Source organism: Cuculus canorus, chromosome 4 (genome assembly GCF_017976375.1).
Source record: "Cuculus canorus isolate bCucCan1 chromosome 4, bCucCan1.pri, whole genome shotgun sequence".
NCBI lineage: Eukaryota > Metazoa > Chordata > Aves > Cuculiformes > Cuculidae > Cuculus > Cuculus canorus.
In genome coordinates this window covers 26,055,201-26,076,888 of record NC_071404.1, presented here as the reverse complement: position 1 = coordinate 26,076,888, position 21,688 = coordinate 26,055,201, and the positions used below count along the sequence as shown (strand labels likewise).

The 21,688-nt window shown below is 45.1% G+C and overlaps 1 protein-coding gene across 9 annotated transcripts in view; it reads right to left on the bottom strand.

The window, feature by feature from the left end:
* LIMCH1 (LIM and calponin homology domains 1) overlaps nucleotides 1-20,741 on the bottom strand; it is a 187,036-nt gene extending 166,295 nt beyond the window's left edge. For 2 of the 9 annotated variants that reach the window (XM_054066299.1, XM_054066301.1), the window contains exon 1: nucleotides 20,475-20,736. In XM_054066299.1, the coding sequence (XP_053922274.1) occupies nucleotides 20,475-20,570 (96 nt within the window). In that variant the 5' untranslated portion in view covers nucleotides 20,571-20,736. Of the gene's footprint in view, nucleotides 1-20,474 lie in introns of all 9 variants that reach the window. The other 7 variants (XM_054066300.1, XM_054066297.1, XM_054066298.1 and 4 more) reach the window with 7 other exon arrangements.
* Between the last annotated feature and the right edge of the window lie 947 nt (nucleotides 20,742-21,688).

Below are 21,688 nucleotides of genomic sequence, written 5' to 3'. Positions count from 1 at the left end.
TAGATCACTCATACCACAGTAAACTGAGATTGAAAGCCTTAGGGAGAAACAGCTTAGGCAGGACAATGATATTTCCTAGCCTGTATAATTTGTATGTAGGCAGCAAAAGTAGGAAAGACTTGCAAGAAGCCGAAAAGATGATCTTATATTTCAGCCAGGTACATTGGCTTGCTCTAAGATTTGAAAACTCTCCTGGCTTGTGCCACTGCACACAGTTGTGTTACCAGTCAAGTCATTTATATCAAGCTTTTGATAGCTGACGGCTAGTCACACGTTGCTCATTTGCTATGAGTGCCTGGCATCCCAGTGCATGGAAAAGAGCCATAGCTGTGCCCCTATAATGCTACAGAATGCTAAGTACACTGCAAAGAATACAAGGTCTTAAGATTCCCAAATTCATGTACAGTCTTTAATCTATTTTCTCCATACCACAGTCTTGGTACTTATAGTGAAGGCATGAAGTAAGACTTGTGTTTGCAAAGAACTTTTTTGCAAAGATACTTTAGTGATGAGCGCCACAAATGTCTGAGAAAGGAATTCTTGGGATTTGGTTTGAATAGCACATAATAAACATAGCATAGGACTGCATGTTGAACAGTAGAGAGAAAGTGAAACACTGAATAGCTGTTCATTAAGAGCTGCACTATTCATTCTGTGCACTAAAAAGATACTCAGAAGAAGCACAGCAGAGACCACGTATTTAATATGCATGCCCATGAAGGAGAATTGAGCTTGCAGAGACAACACTATTGTACTTTTTTAGCAGGCCTGACCTTGCAAATTTCATCACGTTCTCCAAGACTGAAGACAGAAACACTTGCAGTTATTCAGATAATTCTTATTTCACTTTTACTTAGCAGTCTTCAGCAAGATCAGGTTCTAAGATGCTGGGTACTGTACAAGTTAAGTAAACATGATTTCCCCAGGAAGAATAAAGCACACTTCTTGGTAACTTAACATTTTCAAATTTGTACATGCAGTTCAGTCTAACACATGCTGCAAGCACAAGCAAAGCAATGAAGTGCCAAAAGAATGAATGGTCAGACAAACTATATGCTCAAATGAAAAACAGGAAAAAAAAAAAAAAAAAAAAAAAGAAGTCCAGCGGAAGAACTGATCTCTATGGCATTAGAAGCCATCATAGCAGATTTTTAAAAATGTACTTAAAAATGCAAATAACTTATTTTCTCATTTGGGTTACAGAATTTACTTTTGCTACCTTAATTTAAAGCCACAACAAAAGAAAACAAACTGACTAAGGCCAAGTCGCTCTTGGCATGCTAAATTTCTAAGGCAAAATTATAAGTCTTCTGTAAAAATGTCAGCATATAATCTCATAGTAACAACAACAACCACCAAGAAACTATAAGGAGTCACTCTACCTAAAGTTACAAAACTTACCCTAAAATCAGAGTGCTACAGAACAAAACTAATAAACATCTGGACTCAATAAGGACATGAGATGCCACCAATGGTGGAAATACACAAAATATGGTCTTCCAAGACACACACTTATGAAATCTCCCCATCAGGGACTAAATAAAGAGGACTTATTCAGCAATATCTGAGTACAGCCTGGATTGCTTTCAAAGTCTGTCAAACTCCAAGCAATACTGGCAATAGAAGTATTACATACGGATCTCTATAGGCTAGTTTATAAAAATGAAAATGGAAGCAAAATGATGGGCTTTGACGCACTGATGGGCTTGGCATTTGTAGGGCAATGTTTTTTGCAACTAAACTAAAAATTGCCTGTAAAGGCCCAAAAAGCCATGTTCCACTCCTTCTTCCACTGAAGTTAGCTGGATCACCTGCTTGGGCTGCTATGTGGGCCTAAACCAACCCTTGGGATAGCCAAATACAGGAAAGCACAAACACAGAATCGTAGAATCACGAGGTTGGAAGGGACCCACTGGGCCATGGAGTCCAACCATTCCTAATACTCCCTAAAACCATACCCCTCAGCACCTCGTCCACCCGTCCTTTAAACACCTCCAGGGAAGGTGACCCAACCACCTCCCTGGGCAGCCTGTTCCAGTGCCCAGTGACCCTTTCTGTGAAAAATTTTTTCCTGATGTCCAGCCTGAACCTCTCCTGGCGGAACTTGAGGCCATTCCCTCTTGTCCTGTCACCTGTCACTTGGGAGAAGAGACCAGCTCCCTCCTCTCCACAACCTCCTTTCAGGTAGTTGTAGAGAGCAATAAGGTCTCCCCTCAGCCTCCTCTTCTCCAGGCTAAACAACCCCAGCTGTCTCAGCCGCTCCTCATAAGACTTGTTCTCCAGCCCCCCCACCAGCTTCATTGCTCTTCTCTGGACACACTCCAGAGCCTCAATATCCTTCTTGCAGTGAGGGGCCCAGAACTGAACACAGTACTCAAGGTGCGGTCTCACCAGTGCTGATTACAGAGGGAGAATAACCTCCCTGGACCTGCTGGTCACACCGTTTCTGATACAAGCCAAGATGCCATTGGCCTTCTTGGCCACCTGGGCCCACTGCTGGCTCATGTTCAGTCGGCTGTCAACCAACACCCCAAGGTCCTTCTTCTCTGTGCAGCTCTCCAGCCACTCTTCCCCTAGTCCCGTAGCACTGCATAGGGTTGTTGTGCCCCAAGTGCAGGACCCGGCATTTGGCCTTGTTAAACCTCATGCCATTGGTCTCAGCCCAGTGGTCCAGCCTGTTCAGATCCCTTTGTAGAGCCTCCCTACCCTCCAGCAGATCCACACTTCCACCTAGCTTAGTGTCATCTGCAAACTCCCTAAGGGTGCACTCAATGCCTTCATCCAGGCCATTGATAAAGACACTGAACAGAGCTGGACCCAGTACTGAGCCCTGAGGAATTCCACTTGTAACTGGCCTCCAGCTGGAGTTAACTCCATTTTACACCACTCTCTGGGCCCGGCCATCCAACCAGTTTTCAACTCGGGAGAGTGTGCGCCTGTCCAGGCCAGAGGCTGGCAGTTTCTGAACCAGAATGCCGTGAGAAACTGTGTCAAAGGCTTTACTGAATTCCAAGAAGACTACATCCACAGCCTTTCCGTCATCCAGTAGTCAAGTCACTTTGTCATAGAAGGCAATCAGGTTCGTTTGGCAAGACCTGCCTTTCGTGAACCCGTGTTGACTGGGCCTGATCATCCGGTTCTCTTGCATGTGCTTCATGGTAGCACTCAAGATCACCTCTTCCATGACTTTCCCCAGCACTGAGGTCAGACTGACAGGCCTGTAGTTCCCCGGATCCTCCCTGCAACCCTTCTTGTAGATGGGCACAACATCAGCCAGCCTCCAGTCCAGTGGAACTTCCCAGTCAGCCAGGACCACTGGAAGATGACGGAAAGGAGTATGGAAAGGACATCCACCAGCTCCTTCAATACTTTTGGGTGGATCCCATCCAGCCCCATAGACTTATGGGTGTCTAGCTGGGCAAGGAAGTCTCTAACCACCTCCTCTTGGATCATGGGAGCCTCACTCTGCTCCTCTAACTCCTGGGTTTGTACACAGGGGGAACAATTTCCTTTACTATTAAAGACTGAGGCAAAGAAGGCATTAAGTACCTCAGCCTTGTCTTCATCCCTTGTCACTGTTGTTCCTTCTGCATCCAACATAAGGCATGGAACTTAAATTCTTTGATCTTTGAGAGAAAGCTGGACATATAAATTGAGTTTCCCATTTAAGAAAAAAAAATAAATCTATTTCTCAGTAATTACCTAGTAAAACCTAGTCAGTTCTATAGTCTTCAGATTCAAGATGAACCTTTTGATTACAGAGACTGTAGCAGACATTAGGTTTTTTTAATAGAATTTAACATTATTCTGTTCTTCAAGAGACAGAATTCTTTTGCATGAACACACACCTGCTTTTCCAAATATCTTCCAAATCTAAAATGGGGTGGTATTTGAAGTTAGTAGTGTCTTAAAGCAAAGTCAGTTAAGTCTAAAAATATAACACACATTGGTTTAACAGAGTATTGGAAATTTATTTCCTGTTGAAAGGGACATCAGTTCTTTTTGCCCTTTTATTCACGGCTTTGTTCTTTCCAATAATGAAAACCACATTTGTTTTTCTCCTTTCATGCCCATAGTTAGCCCAGGAGAGAATATGCTCACCAGTAGCATATCAAATTCGTTCAGTGCACTGTGGCAGCAGGATAAATCAGAACAAATTAATGAGCCTAAGGGAAGAACATTGGTATGATAAAAATTAAGGGGTTATCACAATTCTTTCTAGAATTGCACTAAACATTATAGACACAACGTGTGAATAGGTGTCACTAGAGCTCAAGTCAGATGCAGAGCATTAGAGTCCAATACATATGCTTAACATTCTGTTCATCATGCAAGAGATGCAAGGTCAGTGAGAAACATCTTGGAAAAGAAACAAGTGTTATGAGAACACGCATCCCAATCACAGTCCTTCCTTTTGCCTGCTCATCATCAGCAAAACAACCTGCATAAGGAAGCAAAGCTTCTCCATCCAGCCTGGACTAGTGCCAGGACAAACTACACTAGTTTGTCCAAAAGATCCAAAAAAGAACTGATTCTTTATTTTTAATCAGAAGAGGAGAACTCTTACATTAGCTTAAAGCCGGAGCTCTCAAACCATAAGACACAAGGTACTTGCAGATGACTGCCAAGCAGCAGAGAGGAGAGAATGGCCATGCAAGCACTAAGTGTCCCCAAAACATTAAGTACTCTCCTCTAATTACATCCACCCCAACTGTGCTGGCTAGAACCACTGTTGCCATCTCCACAAGAGGAGGACATCAGGTTGGAGGGACACCACCTGTACCATCAACACTGGCAGACGGCATTAGCACTAGTACCATCATCACCATCATTACAAGAACTCTCTTCCCAGGACCATGCTACCCACGTGACCAAATCTGGAAACTACAATAATCATCTTCTGGGACTGAACAATACAAGCATATGATGAGAGTCAGCTTCTTGTTGCTTATGAACTTCTTTATGTGTTCACAGAATGGTTGTATGCAGAGCCCAAAGCAAGACATGGTACCTGTGATGCCTCAAGAACAAGCAACGCTGAACAAAGCCTGTTTCTTAAGGTTTGGGCTTGAAAATATTGTGGGGGAAGGTAAAAGGCAGCAAAAGAAGAGTATTTATGATAAGTCTTTACTCTTTGCCTACAGGCAATTAAGCTGGAACTCCAAAAATGAAGGATACAGGGCAAATTAAAAATTTTAATCACTGTAGAGAATTAGTAGTTTAATGGGTCTGCCAAATGACAGCACACTCCCAGCAAAGAGTTCTGGCTCCAGAAAGCCCTTAGTCCCAATGAATAACTAACTGAGAATTATGTCAGCAAAACATCTGTCAGGATGAAGTGCTGTTCAAGTCGACTAGAGGAACAACTGCCTAGAGTGGGAAAGCAATACATACAGCCCAGCCTCAAAGCACAGAGTAGGAGCTGATGTCACAGCCACCACCACTTCTGACCTTAAAAATGGGGGGTGTTAAGAAGGAAGAAAGAAGCAAGTGTTCTCTACAGAAACACTCAAGTAACACTGGAATGAATTTAAGAGATTTCTCTTCCAAATAGAAGATCCAGCAAATCAGTACCTGTCTGTACTTGCTGCTTCTCATTTTCCACTGAGGTAGAAAGGAATACTAGAATCTAGCACAGAAGAACTGTTGAAGAAACAACTGCACAGAAACAACATACCAGAGAAGCTCTATTAAGCTCTGCCAAGCAGCTTAGTCTAGCCAGTACTGCTATCAAATATCTCCAGTAAAATGAGCTGCATCTTCCCTGCAATGGGATCAGGCCTCAAGTCCTCACTCTAACCACAACTTCCCAGAGGAAAAAAATATTTTGTAGTGGATTAGAAATGCCTGATCTAGCTTATATTCTGTGATGTGCCTGTTACAGGGTGCAATCTCTTGAAGCACATTGCTCAGACTCCGCTCCTCCTCACGTCTTCCCTTCTCTCAACTACGTTACTTTATTTTCTCTTCAAGTTTAGAAGAAAAACCTTGAAGCTATATGCACCAGGATACACAGATACAGGGAGGATGGATGACAACTGCACAAAATTTATTTATGTGAGCTTGTGATAACCATTCTCCTACATAAAGATATTTATAGTACTTAGGGCACATACAATACAGACAGCTGGCAGCAGCCATGTGGCAGAGGCATCAAGTGAGTGCCTTTTGCCACCTATGCTGCTCTGCATTAACAGATGGGTTACTGGGCAGTCATTTACAGACAACAAAGTCACCCAGCCCTGCCCATAGCATTAAAATGGTCCAGAGCCCTCTAGTCAAAAGTCAGATTTGAAACCAGATGTGCTGTTGCTGAGCAAAAGGCATCCTGCTTTATTAACAAGAACAAAGCTGTGATTCTCCTACTTATATTAGTCCAAACAATCTGTCACTGCACTGGGAGTGAAAGAGCTATAGTTATGACCCTCTAGAAACTCCCAAATGTGCTCTTCCCCTGCAACAGCCTCATTAGACTTCCGCAGGAAGAAATCACAGCTATGAGGAGCAGGACAAGTACATGGGCTAATACACATGGCTTTGACGTCAGTCATTTACAAGACACTTTCATGGCAATCCATTAAACACTGCTTGTGGAGGAGCTGTAGACAGCACCTCCTTTCATCTCATGCGATTGTCCAAAGGAAATCTGCTATGATACACCTCCAGACGTGTGTACACAGTTGGAGTGACCTCCCCTTGCCAGAAGCTTCCTACATTGTAGAAGAGCCATTTTTCTAACTTGCTTTTTGTTGAAGAAATGAAAGCTTTTCCTCAACACAATGTACCAGCAAGAGTTTGACATGTGTAGGCATCTCAACTTTTTTGTACCACATCTGCTTCACCAGCCACTTAAGACTTTGCATGCTCTCACAGTTCTAAGTCAAAAGCACTCTCCCTCACCTCAAAGTACAAAAATTTTAGATTTTCCAATAGCACCTATTTCCTGGGTGCACTGGAGCCCAGTTGAAGCCACAGGAAACTCATTTTGATGCTTTAAATTGGAGCTCCCCATCCTGTACAGAACCTGTCACCACTGCTACTTCTGGAAGTCAGCTCCTCCTAGTCACACCATCCTGTACCCCAAGCATACAGCGACAGGATACTCCCCTCTCCCTACACAGGGATCCCCCTTATGCTCTTCCTTCTCTTGGGAGATACCAAGAGACAGGAAAAAGGCAGAAAACAAAAACTTTCAACACAGTTTGAGACTGCAACACTTCCAAGAAGGCTGCTCTAGCTTTGATCTATTGATTTCAAGGTCCTTAATGTGGGAAGCTGAAATGCTAGTTTTCTCTACACAATTCTGAACTGAAAAAGAAAACTCAGTATGGCACTAGAAAATTAAATGCCACACTGAAAAACTAACAAAAATTGAGGGCGGTGGAAAAACCACAAATACCAGATCTGCCTACAACCAGAATACGCACTCAAGAGTCTTGGTTGAAATCCAAAAATAAAAAGTAAAGAATTAAAACTATTATTCAGCAGTGCTACATCAGAGACACTAGCAAACTACAATGAATAGAAATTAACAGGAAAAAAATCTCACAAGCTCTGGTAGATAAGTTTTCTATTAAATGTTATGGGAATGTCACCTCAGAGCTACCCCTGTGAATTTTCATTAAGTCATCCCACAGCTATCTACAACAGCTTTGCTCATTTTCTCCCCTGAAGCTACTCACAAGAAGCAAAATGATGGAAAGGAATGAAGCAGCAAAGCATTTATTACCAAGATACATTTTTAAATGGAAATATGGATCTTTTGTTTAGGATACTCTGAGAAGGCTCTAGCACTGACTTCAGTGCATCCTTCGTACATGATGCAGGCATAAAGCCATTTTGATGTTTGCCTTTGTATCAAGTGAACCTCTACAAATTTAACTGAGGACTGCTTCCGGGGAGAAAATAATCATTGAAAGATAAGTAAGGGGGGTGAAGTTACTTTGCAGCCTCACCAGCTTTATTTTTAACATCCTGCTCCCTTTACACTCATCTCCTCACAGGGAGTATCTTGACCCTCAGCTGTGCTGTGCCAATGTAAGAGGCTCCGGATGCCAGGAACTGCAACACAACAGCCGACTATGCTGGAACCATCACGGAACAGCCATCATCTCTGCTTCAGAAAGTGGCCATGTGCCTGAGCCACCCCAAGAGAACAGCTGTACTGCCTACAGCGATACCTCCAGGAGGCAGAAGTACCCTCCTTGAGAGAAAGCACCCACAAGCCCAGCACCCCCAGCAAAGGAGTGACATGGGTAGAATGGCACTGATCTGAGGGAAAGAGAAAATAAGACCCTAGCAAGATTGAAGATCTGCATGTTCATAATTAAAATATTTTGAGGGTTTTTTTGCTTTTCTTTAGAGGAGGCAAGCTGTTTCTAATAAATGATCATTTGAGTTGCTTGAACTTTGATGATTTATGAGTTTTTTCATGTTGTTCCAAAACTGAAGGCCCCCTCATTGAAATAAAAATTGGTTTTGCGAGGGGTAGAATGTTAGGCTAAGCTTTTATATAATTTCTTTCAAATCAGAAGAGAGTCACCTTTATGACTCATCGACTCTGACAGCTCCTTTTTCTTGCCAATATATTTTTTTAAGGAAAACAGTTTATTTTCTTGGCTATCTTTAATTGATCCAAACACTGGCACAAGACAGATACCTCACATACGTGCTCCCAAATCAGGGCTTCCCTTTTTCCAAACCACAACTTCAAAAAAGTTCATCAGAACCACGAAAATGATAGATAGAAAAAGCACTTATGTAGTTTTAGGCTTTTTTTTTTTTCTGTTTGCATTACATATTTACAGTTATGCTTCTGGAATGAAAAAAAATTTCCAGATTTTTTTGTTGCAACAATCCATGCAAGTCAGCCCACTAAAGTGAGTCACAACAATTGCACAGACACAGGGCCAAGGGATTCAATGCTTAACGCCCTGGCACATTGGGCACCCCTGCCCACATCAGTCTGACAGAGATGAGACTGTCATTTCTGCCTCTCCTCATTCCTCATTCCTCATTCCTTCCTCCCTTTCCCCAAATCCAGTCCAAAAATGCCCACTGCCAAATAGCAGACTTCAGCTAACACACCATGAGTCCTTTTTAAATTGGAAAAAAAAAAAGAAAATGCAAGAAAAATGGTGACAAAAGAAAACAGTTAACAATATTTAAAACAAAGAATTATGCAAAAAAAAAATGCGGGGGGAGGGACTTCAGTGTTTTTCCTCAGACTTCCTTTCTCTGACATAAGACTGAAGTTTTTCCTGTGACTTCCTTTCTCTGACATAAGACTGAAGAAAAATCTCTCATTTAAGAATTCTAGAGTAGTAAAGCAGGCATTTGGACAAAGGGTTTTCAGAATTTGCCTGCGGGGAAATGGAGGGGAGTACCCAATACATCCACATCAGATATAAAACATGCATCACTGATACTCAACAAATTAAATCATTATGACTTCCACAATTTAAGAACAGCCTTGAACAGAAGGACTTCGGGTTGCTGGTGGATGAGAAGCTCAACATGAGCCAGCAACGTGTGCTTGCAGCCCAGAGAGCCAACCATATCCTGGGCTGCATCAAAAGAAGTGTGGCCAGCAGGTCAAAGGAGGTGATTCTGCCCCTCTATGCTCCTTGGAAGACCTCACCTGGAGTCCTGGGTTCAGTTCTGGAGACCTCAGCACAGGAAGGCCATGGAGTTGTTACAGCAAATCCAGAGGAGGGCCACAAAGATGATCAGAGCACTGAAGCACCTCCCATATGAGGACAAGATGAGGGAATTGGGTTGTTCAAAGAAGAGAAGGCTCTGGACAGACCTATAGCAGCCTTCCAGTAGGTTTGGATTTGGGGGTTACATTTGTTTGAAGGCGTTGTAGGAAAACCTTTAAATTCCACCAGAGACACAACCTTCTACAGTGACAGAACAGCATAACACAGCCCTGCTCATTTCACGGAAAACAAATCTTGCAGAACAAAGCACCACAAAGAGATTTTAACCTCAGCCTACCGTCCTCTGTAGCCATACAACCACTCTGCTTCCAATTGAAATCGGTTATTTATGGGCATCAGCCTCCACTTACGCAAAAAGCAAGACTGGGCTTCTCAAGTCAGAGTAAAGGTTACAAAGATTTGTGCCAGTCTGTGGCCTGCTGCTGAAGTACAAATTGATCTGAGTTTCTTTGCCTTCTGGTTTTAGTGGAAAGGTCATGTGGAGTTTTTTTATGCTGCTCTGCAAATGGCAAGTTCCAATACTGGAAGATACACTTTTCATAGAATAGTTTGGATTGCAAGGAACCTCAAAGATCATCAAATTCCAAAGCCCCTGCCATGGGCAGGGAAACGTCCCACTAGATCACACTGCCCAAGGCCCCATCCAACCTGGCCTTGAACACTTCAGGGATAGGGCATCCACAACTCCCCTGGGCAACCTGTGCCAGCGTCTCACCACTCTCATAGGGAAGAAACCTCTCCTTATGTCTAGTCTAAATCCGCCCCTCTCCAGTTTATACACATTACTCCAGTCCTATCACTACAAGTTTATCTAAAAAGTCCCTCCCCAGCTTTCTTGTAGCCCCTTCAGGTACTGGAAGGTCACTATAATGTCTCCTCTGAGCCTTCTCTTCTCCAGGCTGAACAACTCAAACTGTCTCAGCCTGTCCTCATATGGGAGGTGCTCCAGCCCTCTGATCATCCTTGTAGCCCTCCTCTGGACCATTTCAATAGGTCCATCTCCTTCTTTACGTTGAGGATTCCAGAACTGGACACAATACTCCAGGTGACGTCTCACAAGAGAGGAATAGAGGGGCAGAATCACTTCCCTTGACCTGCTGGCCGTGCTTCTTTTGATGCAGCCCAGGATATGGTTGACCTTCTGGGCTGCGAGCACACACTGCCAGCTAGTGTTGAGATTCTCATCAATCTGCACCCCCAAGTCCTTCTCTGCAGGGCTGCTCCCAATCACATCATCCCCCATCCTGGTACTGAAACCATGGATTGCTCCGACCCAGGTGCAGGACCTTGCAGTTGGCCTTCTTGAACCTCATGAGGTTCACACAGGCCCACTTCTCCAGCTTGTCCAGGTCGTTCTGGACGACATTCCGTCCTTGCGGTGTCACAACTACACCACTCGTCTTGGTGTCATCTGCAAACTTGCTGAAGGTGCACTCAATCTTGGTGTTGATATCACTGATAAAGCTATCAAACAGCACTGCTCCCACTGTGGACCCCTGAGGGACACCACTTGTCACGGATCTCAGTCTGGACATCCAGCCCTTGACCACTACTCTCTGAATACGACCATCCAACCAGTTTCTTATCCACCAAACAGTCCACCTATCAAATCCACATCTTGCCAATTTAGAGAGAAGGATGTTGTGGGGATCGTGTCAAAGGCTTTACGGAAGTCCAGACAGATCACATCCACTGGTTTTCCTGTGTCCAGACAGATCACATCCATTGGTTTTCCTGTGTCCACTGCTGTGGTTACCCCATCATAGAAAGCCACTAGGTTGATCAGGCAGGACTTGCCCTTCATGAAGCCATGGTGGCTGCCACTAATTACCTCCCTGTCCTCCATGTTCTCTAGCACAGCTTCTAGGAGGATCTGTTCCATCATCTTCACAGGCACAGAGATGAGGCTGACAGGTCGGTAGCTCCCAGGGTCACCTTGTCTACCCTTTTTAAAAATGGGCACAATGTTACCCTTCTTCCAGTCACCAGTCTTCTTCCATTCATTTCCTGGTTGTCATGACTTTTCAAGTATTATGGAGAGTGGCTTGGCAACTACATCACCCAATTCCCTCTGGACTCTGGGATGCATCTCATCAGGTCCCATAGACTTATATATGTTTAGGTTCCTCAGGTGGTCATGAGCCTGATCCTCCTCTGATCCTACAGTGGGAGAGGCTTTCTATCCCCTGGTCACCATCTTGTTGCCCATTGACCCAGGAGGGGTGAGGAGAGCTGTCAGTGAAGACTGAGGCAAAAAAGTTGTTGAGTACCTCAGCCTTCTCCTCATCTTGCTTTTCTTCATCTTTGGTCCACAGCTTTTTCCAGGAGTTCCATCCTGTGTAAGGGATTTCACACAATGCAGTGCTATCAAGCATTATCAATACTTTATGTATAGTCCTTCACCTACACTTTTGCTAGGTCTATCAGATCTAAAACAAATTTTGGGAACTCATGTACTTACCTTTTTACAGATTTCATCTCCTCACTGTTGGTAAGAAAAACCCAAATCTGCGCTAGGTTTGACATGAGGAACAGAAGGCAGGCAACAGTCTAATTTATCTTTTCAATGATACTTTATTGCTCGTGATTGCAATACTTTATTGAGATCTACCAACATCTACAGGAAAGGAGACAACAGGGGAGGCATTTTCAGTCTCAGGGAGGCATTTACAGTCTCAGCAGGAAGATTCATGTTTTGCACTGTGCTGAGTATGCACACTTTCCTTATAGTTTGTAGATAACCAGAGTGCTGGGATTCTCCTGATGCCACTGGAAAAGTCAGATGGAGGTAGTGAGATTTTGGAGGTTGGAATAGGATAGTGAAAAGACATCACAGAATTTTTTTCCTTTCTTTTATGCTGTTCCTAAAATTTGCTGTGTGATCACATAGTGCAAAAATCCCTGTCTTTTTTCCAGTGCTAACCATGATCATGGGAGAAAGTCTGTGAAGGAGAGATTAATGGAGAGCATTTCCCTCTTACCTTACATTCATCCGTACAAAGCAGAATTAAATAATTGCTTCCCCTGCCTTCACCGCTCTGCTCCGTAGGCTGTGAAGTGCTCTGTGAATCACTGACAATGATGCCAGAGCCAACAAGCCACGGTAACATTATTTTTCAAAACCCTAGCTTGTCAAAGTTGATTTCAAAATCAGGCTGTCTTTAATACTAGGCATGAGACCTCAAAAGAGCAGAAACCAGCAAAATAGAGTTTTTCCTCAAATGGGCAAATGAAGTAAATTTTCTCCTCTCCTCGTCAAGCAAGAAATCACTAGATTATTTTCAGTCAATTTTAACATCATATGCAAATTCTAGATTTCGCTCTACTGTTAGGCTAGACGTTCTGCCCAGGTAAGGATTACTAGCAATAACCATTATATATATAAACAAACCATAAAACATAGCTAACAGTAGTCAAGTTCTAATAGAACTGAGAGGAGTGACTATCAAGGTAGAAGATTCTTATAACCAACTAATACCACAAACAAAAAACAATTAAGGATTTATGACCTAAATTGTCAATTATTAAGCCTGCACATCATCTTCAAGATCTGAAAAGCAAGGGAAATAATTTCAATTCCTTATTGGTCAATTATAGCAGTGCACAATGAATTAAACAACAACAAAAATCTCATCAAGTCAAGAAAATCAGATGTATTTACAGTTTTCTAAAATAAAACAGTTTTAGCAAAACTAGATTGGAACTTATTTTACACTGCCTTGAGGAGTTTCTACAAAGGAAATTCAGTAGCATATCCTGAAAATGTCTGATGTAAGCCATTGGAGTTTTGGTTTTGTATAGAGAAGAATCTTGTTCATGTTAACAGGCTCTTAAGTAAGCACTACAATCATATAAACAAACAGTAAAGTAGCAATAAATATAAAATTAAGGGATACTCACTCACCCCTGTCAAGAAGTCACAGCTGCAGAGAATAATTCAGGCAGGTAGGGACCTCAGGGGTACCTATAGTCCAACCTCCTGTTCTGCGCAAGGGCAGCTCTCAAGTCCAACCAGGCTCTTTCAAACTCTATCCACTTACACATGAAGCCTTTCAGGGATGGTGATCTCCCAGCCTTTCCAGGCAACCTACATCAGTGTTCAGCTGACCTTGTGGTGATGAAATTTGTCCTTATGCCAAGTCACAACCTCTCCTGTTTTAGTTTATGACAAGCATCTCACCTTCCTGCCACATAGCTCTGTGAAGCACCTGGCTCTGTCTTCTCAGAAAAATATCCCATAGGTACTGGGGACTACTCCTATGTTCCCCAAAGCTGCTTCTCCATCAGGCTAAAAAAGCCCAGCTCCATCACCCTCTCTTCTCAGGGCAAGTCCTCCAGCCCAACCAGCCTGGAAGCTCTCTGCTCAGCTCCCTCCAGCTTAATGTCCCTTCCATACTCTGAGCCCCAAAACTGGATGCAGTATTTCAGGTGTGGCATAGCAAGCAGAAGCAAACAAACACTTCCAACAATCTACTGGTTTCAGAATAACCACAAAGTGCCAACCCCTCCTCCCGCCAGGACACTGCAGACTCATAGTGAGCCTGTTGTCCTGCAGGTCCCTCCAAGGCCTTTCCAGCAGAGCTGCTGCTCTAGCAGTCATTTCCCACCCTGTCCCAGGCACAGCAGGGTACACATTTATTCTGTTTATAAAATAAAAGGCAGTAAAATGCAGGGTGTTTTCATTTGAAGCTGGCACATGCTATAGTTCTTTGCATTCCTAGAAGGCTGTCTGGAGGACACACACTTCAGCCCTTTCACCTGAGAAAGCGATTAACATAGCTCAGAGAAGTTTCAGCTATCAATTTTGATGTTATGTTATTGGTGCCATAGTAACTGTTGTAGTCATTGTGATCCAACGGACTGAGTGGAGCTAGGAAAGACAGTACTTTCCTCTTTAAATAATATATTGGAAAGAGAAGGAAGGAAGGAAGGAAGGAAGGAAGGAAAGCTTACATCTTCAGGGCCTGCATGCAAAAACGTTCAAACCTTCCCTCTACGCAGCTGCCCTTTTACATGACACTTCCACCCCTTAAAATCTTGCTTTTTCTTTAACATTGTTCCAAAACTGTGCTTGCTGGGATGTTTGAAAAAAACCAACACACAAAAATATTCAGTCATGGATGAAAAGTTTCTAGACGAAAAACTTTTTCGTTTGATAACCTGTAGTAAAATACCACTTCCCAGATCAGCCAACACATTTTAGAAGGTAGAAAACAACTCTGCTGCATCAATCTGCTATTTACTCTCTATACGCGCAAAACATTCCATCTTCCTTTCCAGAGGACTAATATTTTCCTTTAAAACAATATTTTAAAACCTAGTTAAAATTAGCAGAACAAGTGCAATGAGGTTACATAGCTGCTTTAACTGATCTTCACCATCAATTGCACAATGGCATTCCAGACTCTAGTGCTAAGGGCAGATCTCTTACCTATTTTAAAATTTTAGTACTGAAAAGAGAAATTAATTCAGTTTTAAGACAATTAACAGCTCAGTCCTGCATTTCCTGACATTATCCCTTTATCAATAGTATTGTTGTTCTGATTATTTCCACTGCTGTGCCAAGCACTACTTGTAACATGGCTTAAAGGGATCTCATGACAAGGGAATTGGGTTCATGTATACAGGACAGGAGGTCAGCTGCCAGGCAACTGGGAGAGGAAAAAATTTCTAGAAGGTGGTAGTCTGATAAGGTTAGAAAGTTTGACTGTCCTCTTCTACCTGGTTTAGATCAATTTATTTTCCATTCCACTGAATGACTAACGCAGCCAGAACGAAGAGCATCCCATCTGCCCTGACTGCAGCCCCTAAAGAAGGAGATGTAAAGATAGCAGTGAAGAATTCCTTTCCAAGTCCAGACACTATAACCACAGCAAACTTATTCTGCATTCGCATTCATCTAGGAGCAGCAGCCAGCCACATACCTTTTGACTGTTCATGGTTGCCTAATAGTGTGGGAAGGAGTCATCTGGCCTAACTTCCGCTGTCCTCAAGTCAGACAACTTGTCCATACCATTTGCATAGGTTTCCTTCTAAGCTGAGAATACGCTTGCTTACTGTAATAAATTAATTCCCAGTGCATTATGTAAAGTATATACGGAGGACACTCCTCTAGCAGAAGAGAAAAACAGGAAGTAAGGCTAAACATTGAGGAATTTGAACTGCAGGCACTGCTAGGAGCCTAACTCAACAACTTTCCTATGATATTTGATTACTAGAACCACACAGTCTTAAAGCTTAGTGCATCATTCTGCATGGACTCTCGCAGGCAGTCAGACTAACTCCTCTGGAACTGCTGGGTGGAGAAAATATTTGTTGGATTTGGTCCATTCCTACCCAAATAATGGCAAGACTGCAGCGGCACCAGAAGGTCCCAGTTTGGCTAAGAGCACCATCATTCTAGGAACTGTATCAGTGTTCAAAGGAATCAGAGTCCCTATTCAAGGATCTTAAAATCAGCTTCGCAGCAAAGGAAGAGTAGATGTCAACACATATTTTGAAACAGAAACACTCCAGCAGGATACAGGTTCCTTGTATACTCAGTGAATCAGTCAGCTTACCCAATACTTATCATCAGAAGAGCTTTATCTCTGCAGTTCCTCAAATGTCATACATTTTGAAGGTCATATAAATAAACTTGTGTATTCCTCAAGTTCAAGCCCCTGCAGTAGATATGCCAATCAAGTCTTCACCAATTAGAAAAGATTATGTCAATGAAATATCATCATTTGCTTTGAAGTTATGGGTTTTTTTGCCATGGGAGCCACAAGCTTCATCTCTCTCTCATTTCATCCACAGAAAGATATACCCTAAAGAAACCTTGTTTCCAAACTCCTGGCACAATACAGTCACACAGTTTATTTTCCTGAGTCACTTCCCTGTTTTTATGCCCCTGATATTCTTCGACAGAGATAGCAGGGCAGAAGCGCCGTGGCAATTCTGCTGTACGATGAGACATGTCCACAAGCACTAAGGAATGCACTTGGCCCCATCACTTCTCCTAGAAACATCCCACTGATGCCAACTTAAAACTGCCCCCTTCAATACACAAATGGAACACTGGTAAGTGGTGTGCTAGAAGCAGAAAAAGAAAATAACCCCCACACCCTAAACAAACCCCTCTGGCTGGCAAGCTTCTCCTTAACACAAGAATTCTCAAGGGGAATATACATAGGAGAAAAGTAGCAGACACTGGAAATGGATGGAGTTTAGCCTATACACAAATAGAGGGAATGGCAATGTCAAGTGCTGACCATAGGGGACAGAAAAATACAACTTGCTTATTATTAGCATACGACTATAAAGGAAGCACTCTAATCAACTGGTAAAGTTTCTAAGGAATATAAGTGTACGGAAAAGCCATCGCTAATTGAACCAAGCCTCAACAATGATGAGGGAGCATATTAATGAGGCAAGGCCAGGAGGTGCGATGAGGAGATAACAATACCCTTAGGAGTTACACTGGTATTAAACACACTTTATTACTGCATTATTCTTCTGAATCTTTACAGCAAGGATAACTGTTTATACAGATGTTCCTTCAACCATCAGTTATTTTAGTTCAAACACACATACAGGGAACCCTGACATTTTAAAATTACAGGTCATTAGATTACATTAGCTGTGTTATTTTGCTGCAGTAACCTACCAGGCTCTACAATGCTGATGCATCTCAGTTTCACTGAAAGAATGTATTAATTGAAATGAGATACCACACCTTTAATAATGCAGATTGACGTAGCCCTTTCACAGTTTTGGGGTTTTTTTATTCAGTGCCTTTATTTTAATTCCTCCGAGTGCTACTAATATGGTTCATTTTATCATTAAGAGGGCCTTCTTCACTTAAGTGGCACATGCCAGGCTAAACTAAAATAATAGGACTCGTTTACTGTTACACAGAGCTGATATTTATGCAAAATTAAGCAAGGCTGCACTCTGGTTTCCTACTCAAAGTAACTCACAATCAAATTAGAAATCCACAGAACTCCAAAATCCCACCTTCTTCAACATACAGACGACAACAAACCTATCACCTCTTGAAATACTCTCTTTACAAAACACAAATATATAAACAGCCTTTGCAGTAAGAGACAGAGCTCTGACCCTTCTCCCCACTCAGGGGAACATCTTAGAGCTACTTGTTCAGAGCCCCAGGGTGCAACAAGAGGATTATGAGAATCCACCCAAACCACATTTTAACTTAGACTCCCCTATGCTGCACTGTCCAGATTACAGTAACACTAACAGAGGAAAAAGAAGACTTCTGGCACCCAAAAGACCTGCTCTGGTGAAAGGTCACAGACCCAAGGAGTAAAAATGAGACCCCTTAAGACCTCTGGACTAGAGAAATTAAAGTACCTCAGTCCTTGCAGATCTAGAAATTCACCACTTCATGCCTTGGCTCTCCATCTGTAAAAAGAAAACAGCCTCCCTTCCCAGCCCCACCAGAGGAGAAATGCATTGCAGACCACAGGATGGATTCCCGTCAGCGCTACACAATGGTGACAGCACTCACATGAGGATTTAAACCAGATGAGAATCCAACTAGCGAGTCACACAACTTAATCATTAGAAATATAAAAGACACAGCAAGCTTGAGAGTTTTCAATCTGTCCATTTCTGCTTTAATTTCTTTGTGTGGCACTATTTTACATCCTAAGACAAGTTGTCTTACACCACTAAAATCCTCACTAGCCTGTCTTCTCCATGCCAGGAGGTCCACCAGTCCTGCTCATAACCATAACAATTTCTTTCATTTTTCATTTGAGGGAAATGTCATTTGAAATGGTCAAAAGCGAGCTGGATGACAATGTACTGGGCATCTGCTAAGGTCTTTAGGCCAAAGAATAAATTGATGGGAGACAACTATAGAGCCAGCTGAAGTAGATGGACCTACTAGCCAGACATAGCATGACTCCCGTTTCTGGCTTTCACCCATATCAGTAGGGCCTGGCACACTAAATGTTGACACCTATAACATTCCTCAATTTTTTATTTTATTTCTTTACTCGACTGACACTGCTTTTCAATAACTTTGCACTAACACGTCAAGTTCCACGTAATTCATGCAGTCTAAATCACCTAGACTTAGAATGGTAAATGCTGAGAAGATTTTTGAAGAGATAACCCTGATACTCCAGAGCTTAAGCCAAAACACGACTAAAAGGAAGTATGTGTTAGGCAAACTAAGTCACATTTGCTTCACTGGCAGTTTCTCCTTTCTGTTAGTAGAGTATCCACTCTGGGTATTGCTGGAAAGGCAGATGCTTTCCTCTCGCACCACAGCTATGGGAATGCCCCAGGTCCTGTGCATCAAGGAGATTTTAAATGTGAAGGAGGAAGCACAAGAAGTTACAGACAGCTTCCTTCTTACCTCTTGGGCCTGAATGGCGGGCACGAGGAGTTAGAAGCCCTTCTGCTCTGCACACTAGGCCCTGGGTCACACAAGCACAGGTGTGAGACCTGTCACACTGAACTGCAGAATAAACTGCCCAAAAGAGAAGTTTCCACCCAACCCACAAGTTTCTGCTCTTACATGGGAAGGCTTATATTCCCTTAATTGTTATCATGCCTAGAGTGGCTGCAGACAGCTCCGTTACCTACAGAGAACTGCTTTGCCGTTGAGTTCTTGCCTTCATTAGCAGTCAGCAGAACTCACGGTCACAAGGTATTTCATGTACCATATGTACAACAGAGTCATGTGCCTCTCTCTTGGTCCTCTATTCTACAGAAGGCTCTATAGAAACCACCATTTTCACCCTCCCAGGAGAAAAGATGTTTACACACACTTCACTTTTCCTCTTCCAGACTACACACTCACCCTTCCCTGCTGCAAAAGCCCTTCTTCTCATGTTCCTCAATGTCCTTCTGCCTCTGGTCCTCCACCAGCTAGCTTACTGTGTCAGTGCCAATTCCCTGAAGTCTGACACAGCATTACCTTTCCGGCTGATACCGGAGTGAACCATTACAGTCAGAAATTCTCAGGGATTCAGGGAATCTTCAGGTCACGACGATTTTAACAACAATTTGCCTAACCACTGTCGGAAAACAGAATCCACTGAGGCTTACTAAAAGCTGGAGATTAAATCCAAAGCCCGCAGCTGAAGGGAGCTGTTACCCTGGTATCTGGGTTTATATCACCTTCACGCGTTCTGTACCGGCAATCAGACAAAGAGCTATTTAAAGCGTCCCTATTGTTAAACGTCAAAATATTTAACTATTAAGTTTCACACGTCTTTGCATTTTATGACACGAGCAGGCAGACCTATTTTTTTCTGCCCTGCCTGCAGAGCGAGACGGATCGTCTCTCCCCGGCTCGGCTGAGCGATGGAAGAAGGGGCTGCCGAGTCGCCACCCCCCAGGACCCCTCCGGCGACCCACCGCCTCCCCGCTGTGCGGGCAGGGGTCCCGCCACACCGCGGCTGCGAGCCCCGCTCCGCGCACCTGCGCGGCTCCTGTTTACAGCCGCCCGGCTCATCCCGGCCCCGGGGGCGGGGAGGAGAAATGCGATTAAGAGATTAAGTTTGGAAGAGATGCGTGGGGCGGGGGGGGGGGGGGGCGAGGATAAAAGCCCATCCGAAGGCGCCGTGGTCCTCGCCGGGGATGCCGCGTTCCCTGAGGCGAGGAAAGAGCCGGGGTGGGGGAGCCGGGACGGAGCTCAGCGTGGAATAAAACGTCCCCGCGGCGAGACAGGGGAAGGACGCCGGGTCCTCGATAGGGGTCGGGCGCCCGCAGCCCAGCCCGCGGTCTTACCTCGATCCACTTCTGAGCCTCGGTGAAGGCCAGCTCGGGCTGGGGGGGCTCCGGGGGAGGCTGCACCTCTCCCAGCTCCAGCCCGGCGCTGGCCATCTGCAGGGCCCCGGCAGCAGCCGCTCCGCAGCCCCGCCGTCACCTCTCTCGGCCGGTGCCCCGTGCGCCCGCCCCGCCGGCTCAGTCCTCCCTCGCCCGGCCCGCCCCGCCGGCGGAGCGGAGCTGCGCTACCCTCGGCTGCCAGCTAAAAATAAAACAGACGGGCGAAGCTGCTTTGCCTTCAGCCCATGCAAATGCCCGCGCCGCCGCCTCCCTGCCGCGAGCATCGCATCACAGGCGGCGCTGCGGCCGGGGGTGGGGCGGTGGCGGTGGCGCCGGGCACTCCGGGTGGGGGGCGGTGGCAGGGCACCCCGGGTTAGGGGGGAACGGTGGCAGGGCACTGCTGGGGGGGGTGGGGAGTGGTGGCAGGAAACCCCCGGGTTGGGGGGAGTGGTGGCAGGGCATCCCCAGCTTGGGGTCAGTGGTGGCAGAAAACCCCCGGCGTGGTGGGGCAGCAGTGGCAGGGCACCCCGAGTTGGGGGGGGGGAGGGGGGAGGGGGAGTGGCAGTGGTGGTAGGGCACCCTCAGGGTGGAGGGTAGGGGGCGATGGTGGCATGGCACCCCCGAGTTTGGGGACAGTGGTGGCAGGCCACCCCTGTGTTGGCGGGGAGGTGACAGTGGTGGCAGGGCACCCTCAGGGTGGAGGGTAGGGGGCAGTGGTGGCAGGACACCCCTGGTTGGGGGGAGAGAAGCAGTGGTGGTAGGGCACCCTCAGGGTGGAGGGTAGGGGACAATGGTGGCAGGGCATCCCCGGGTTGGGGGGGTGGGGGTGGCAGTGGTGGCAGGGCACCCCAGAGTTGGGGGGGGGAAGTGGCAGTGGTGGCAGGGCACCCCAGAGTTGGGGGGAGGAGGTGGCAGTGGTGGCAGGGCACCCTCAGGATGGAGGGTAGGGGGCAGTGGTGGCAGGGCACCCCAGAGTTGGGGGGGGGGGGGGGTGGCAGCGCACCCCGCTTCGGGGAGCAAGCGATCCCTCCCACCCCGCAGCCCGTGGAGGGCTCCGAGCCACCCGGGCATCGCGGGGAGTTGTTGGTTGCGGCTGTTGCATTAAACACCTGATTAATTAATGTTATGGCACGAAGCAGCCGAGAAGCCCCTGCCCCGACCCTCACCCGCTGCCT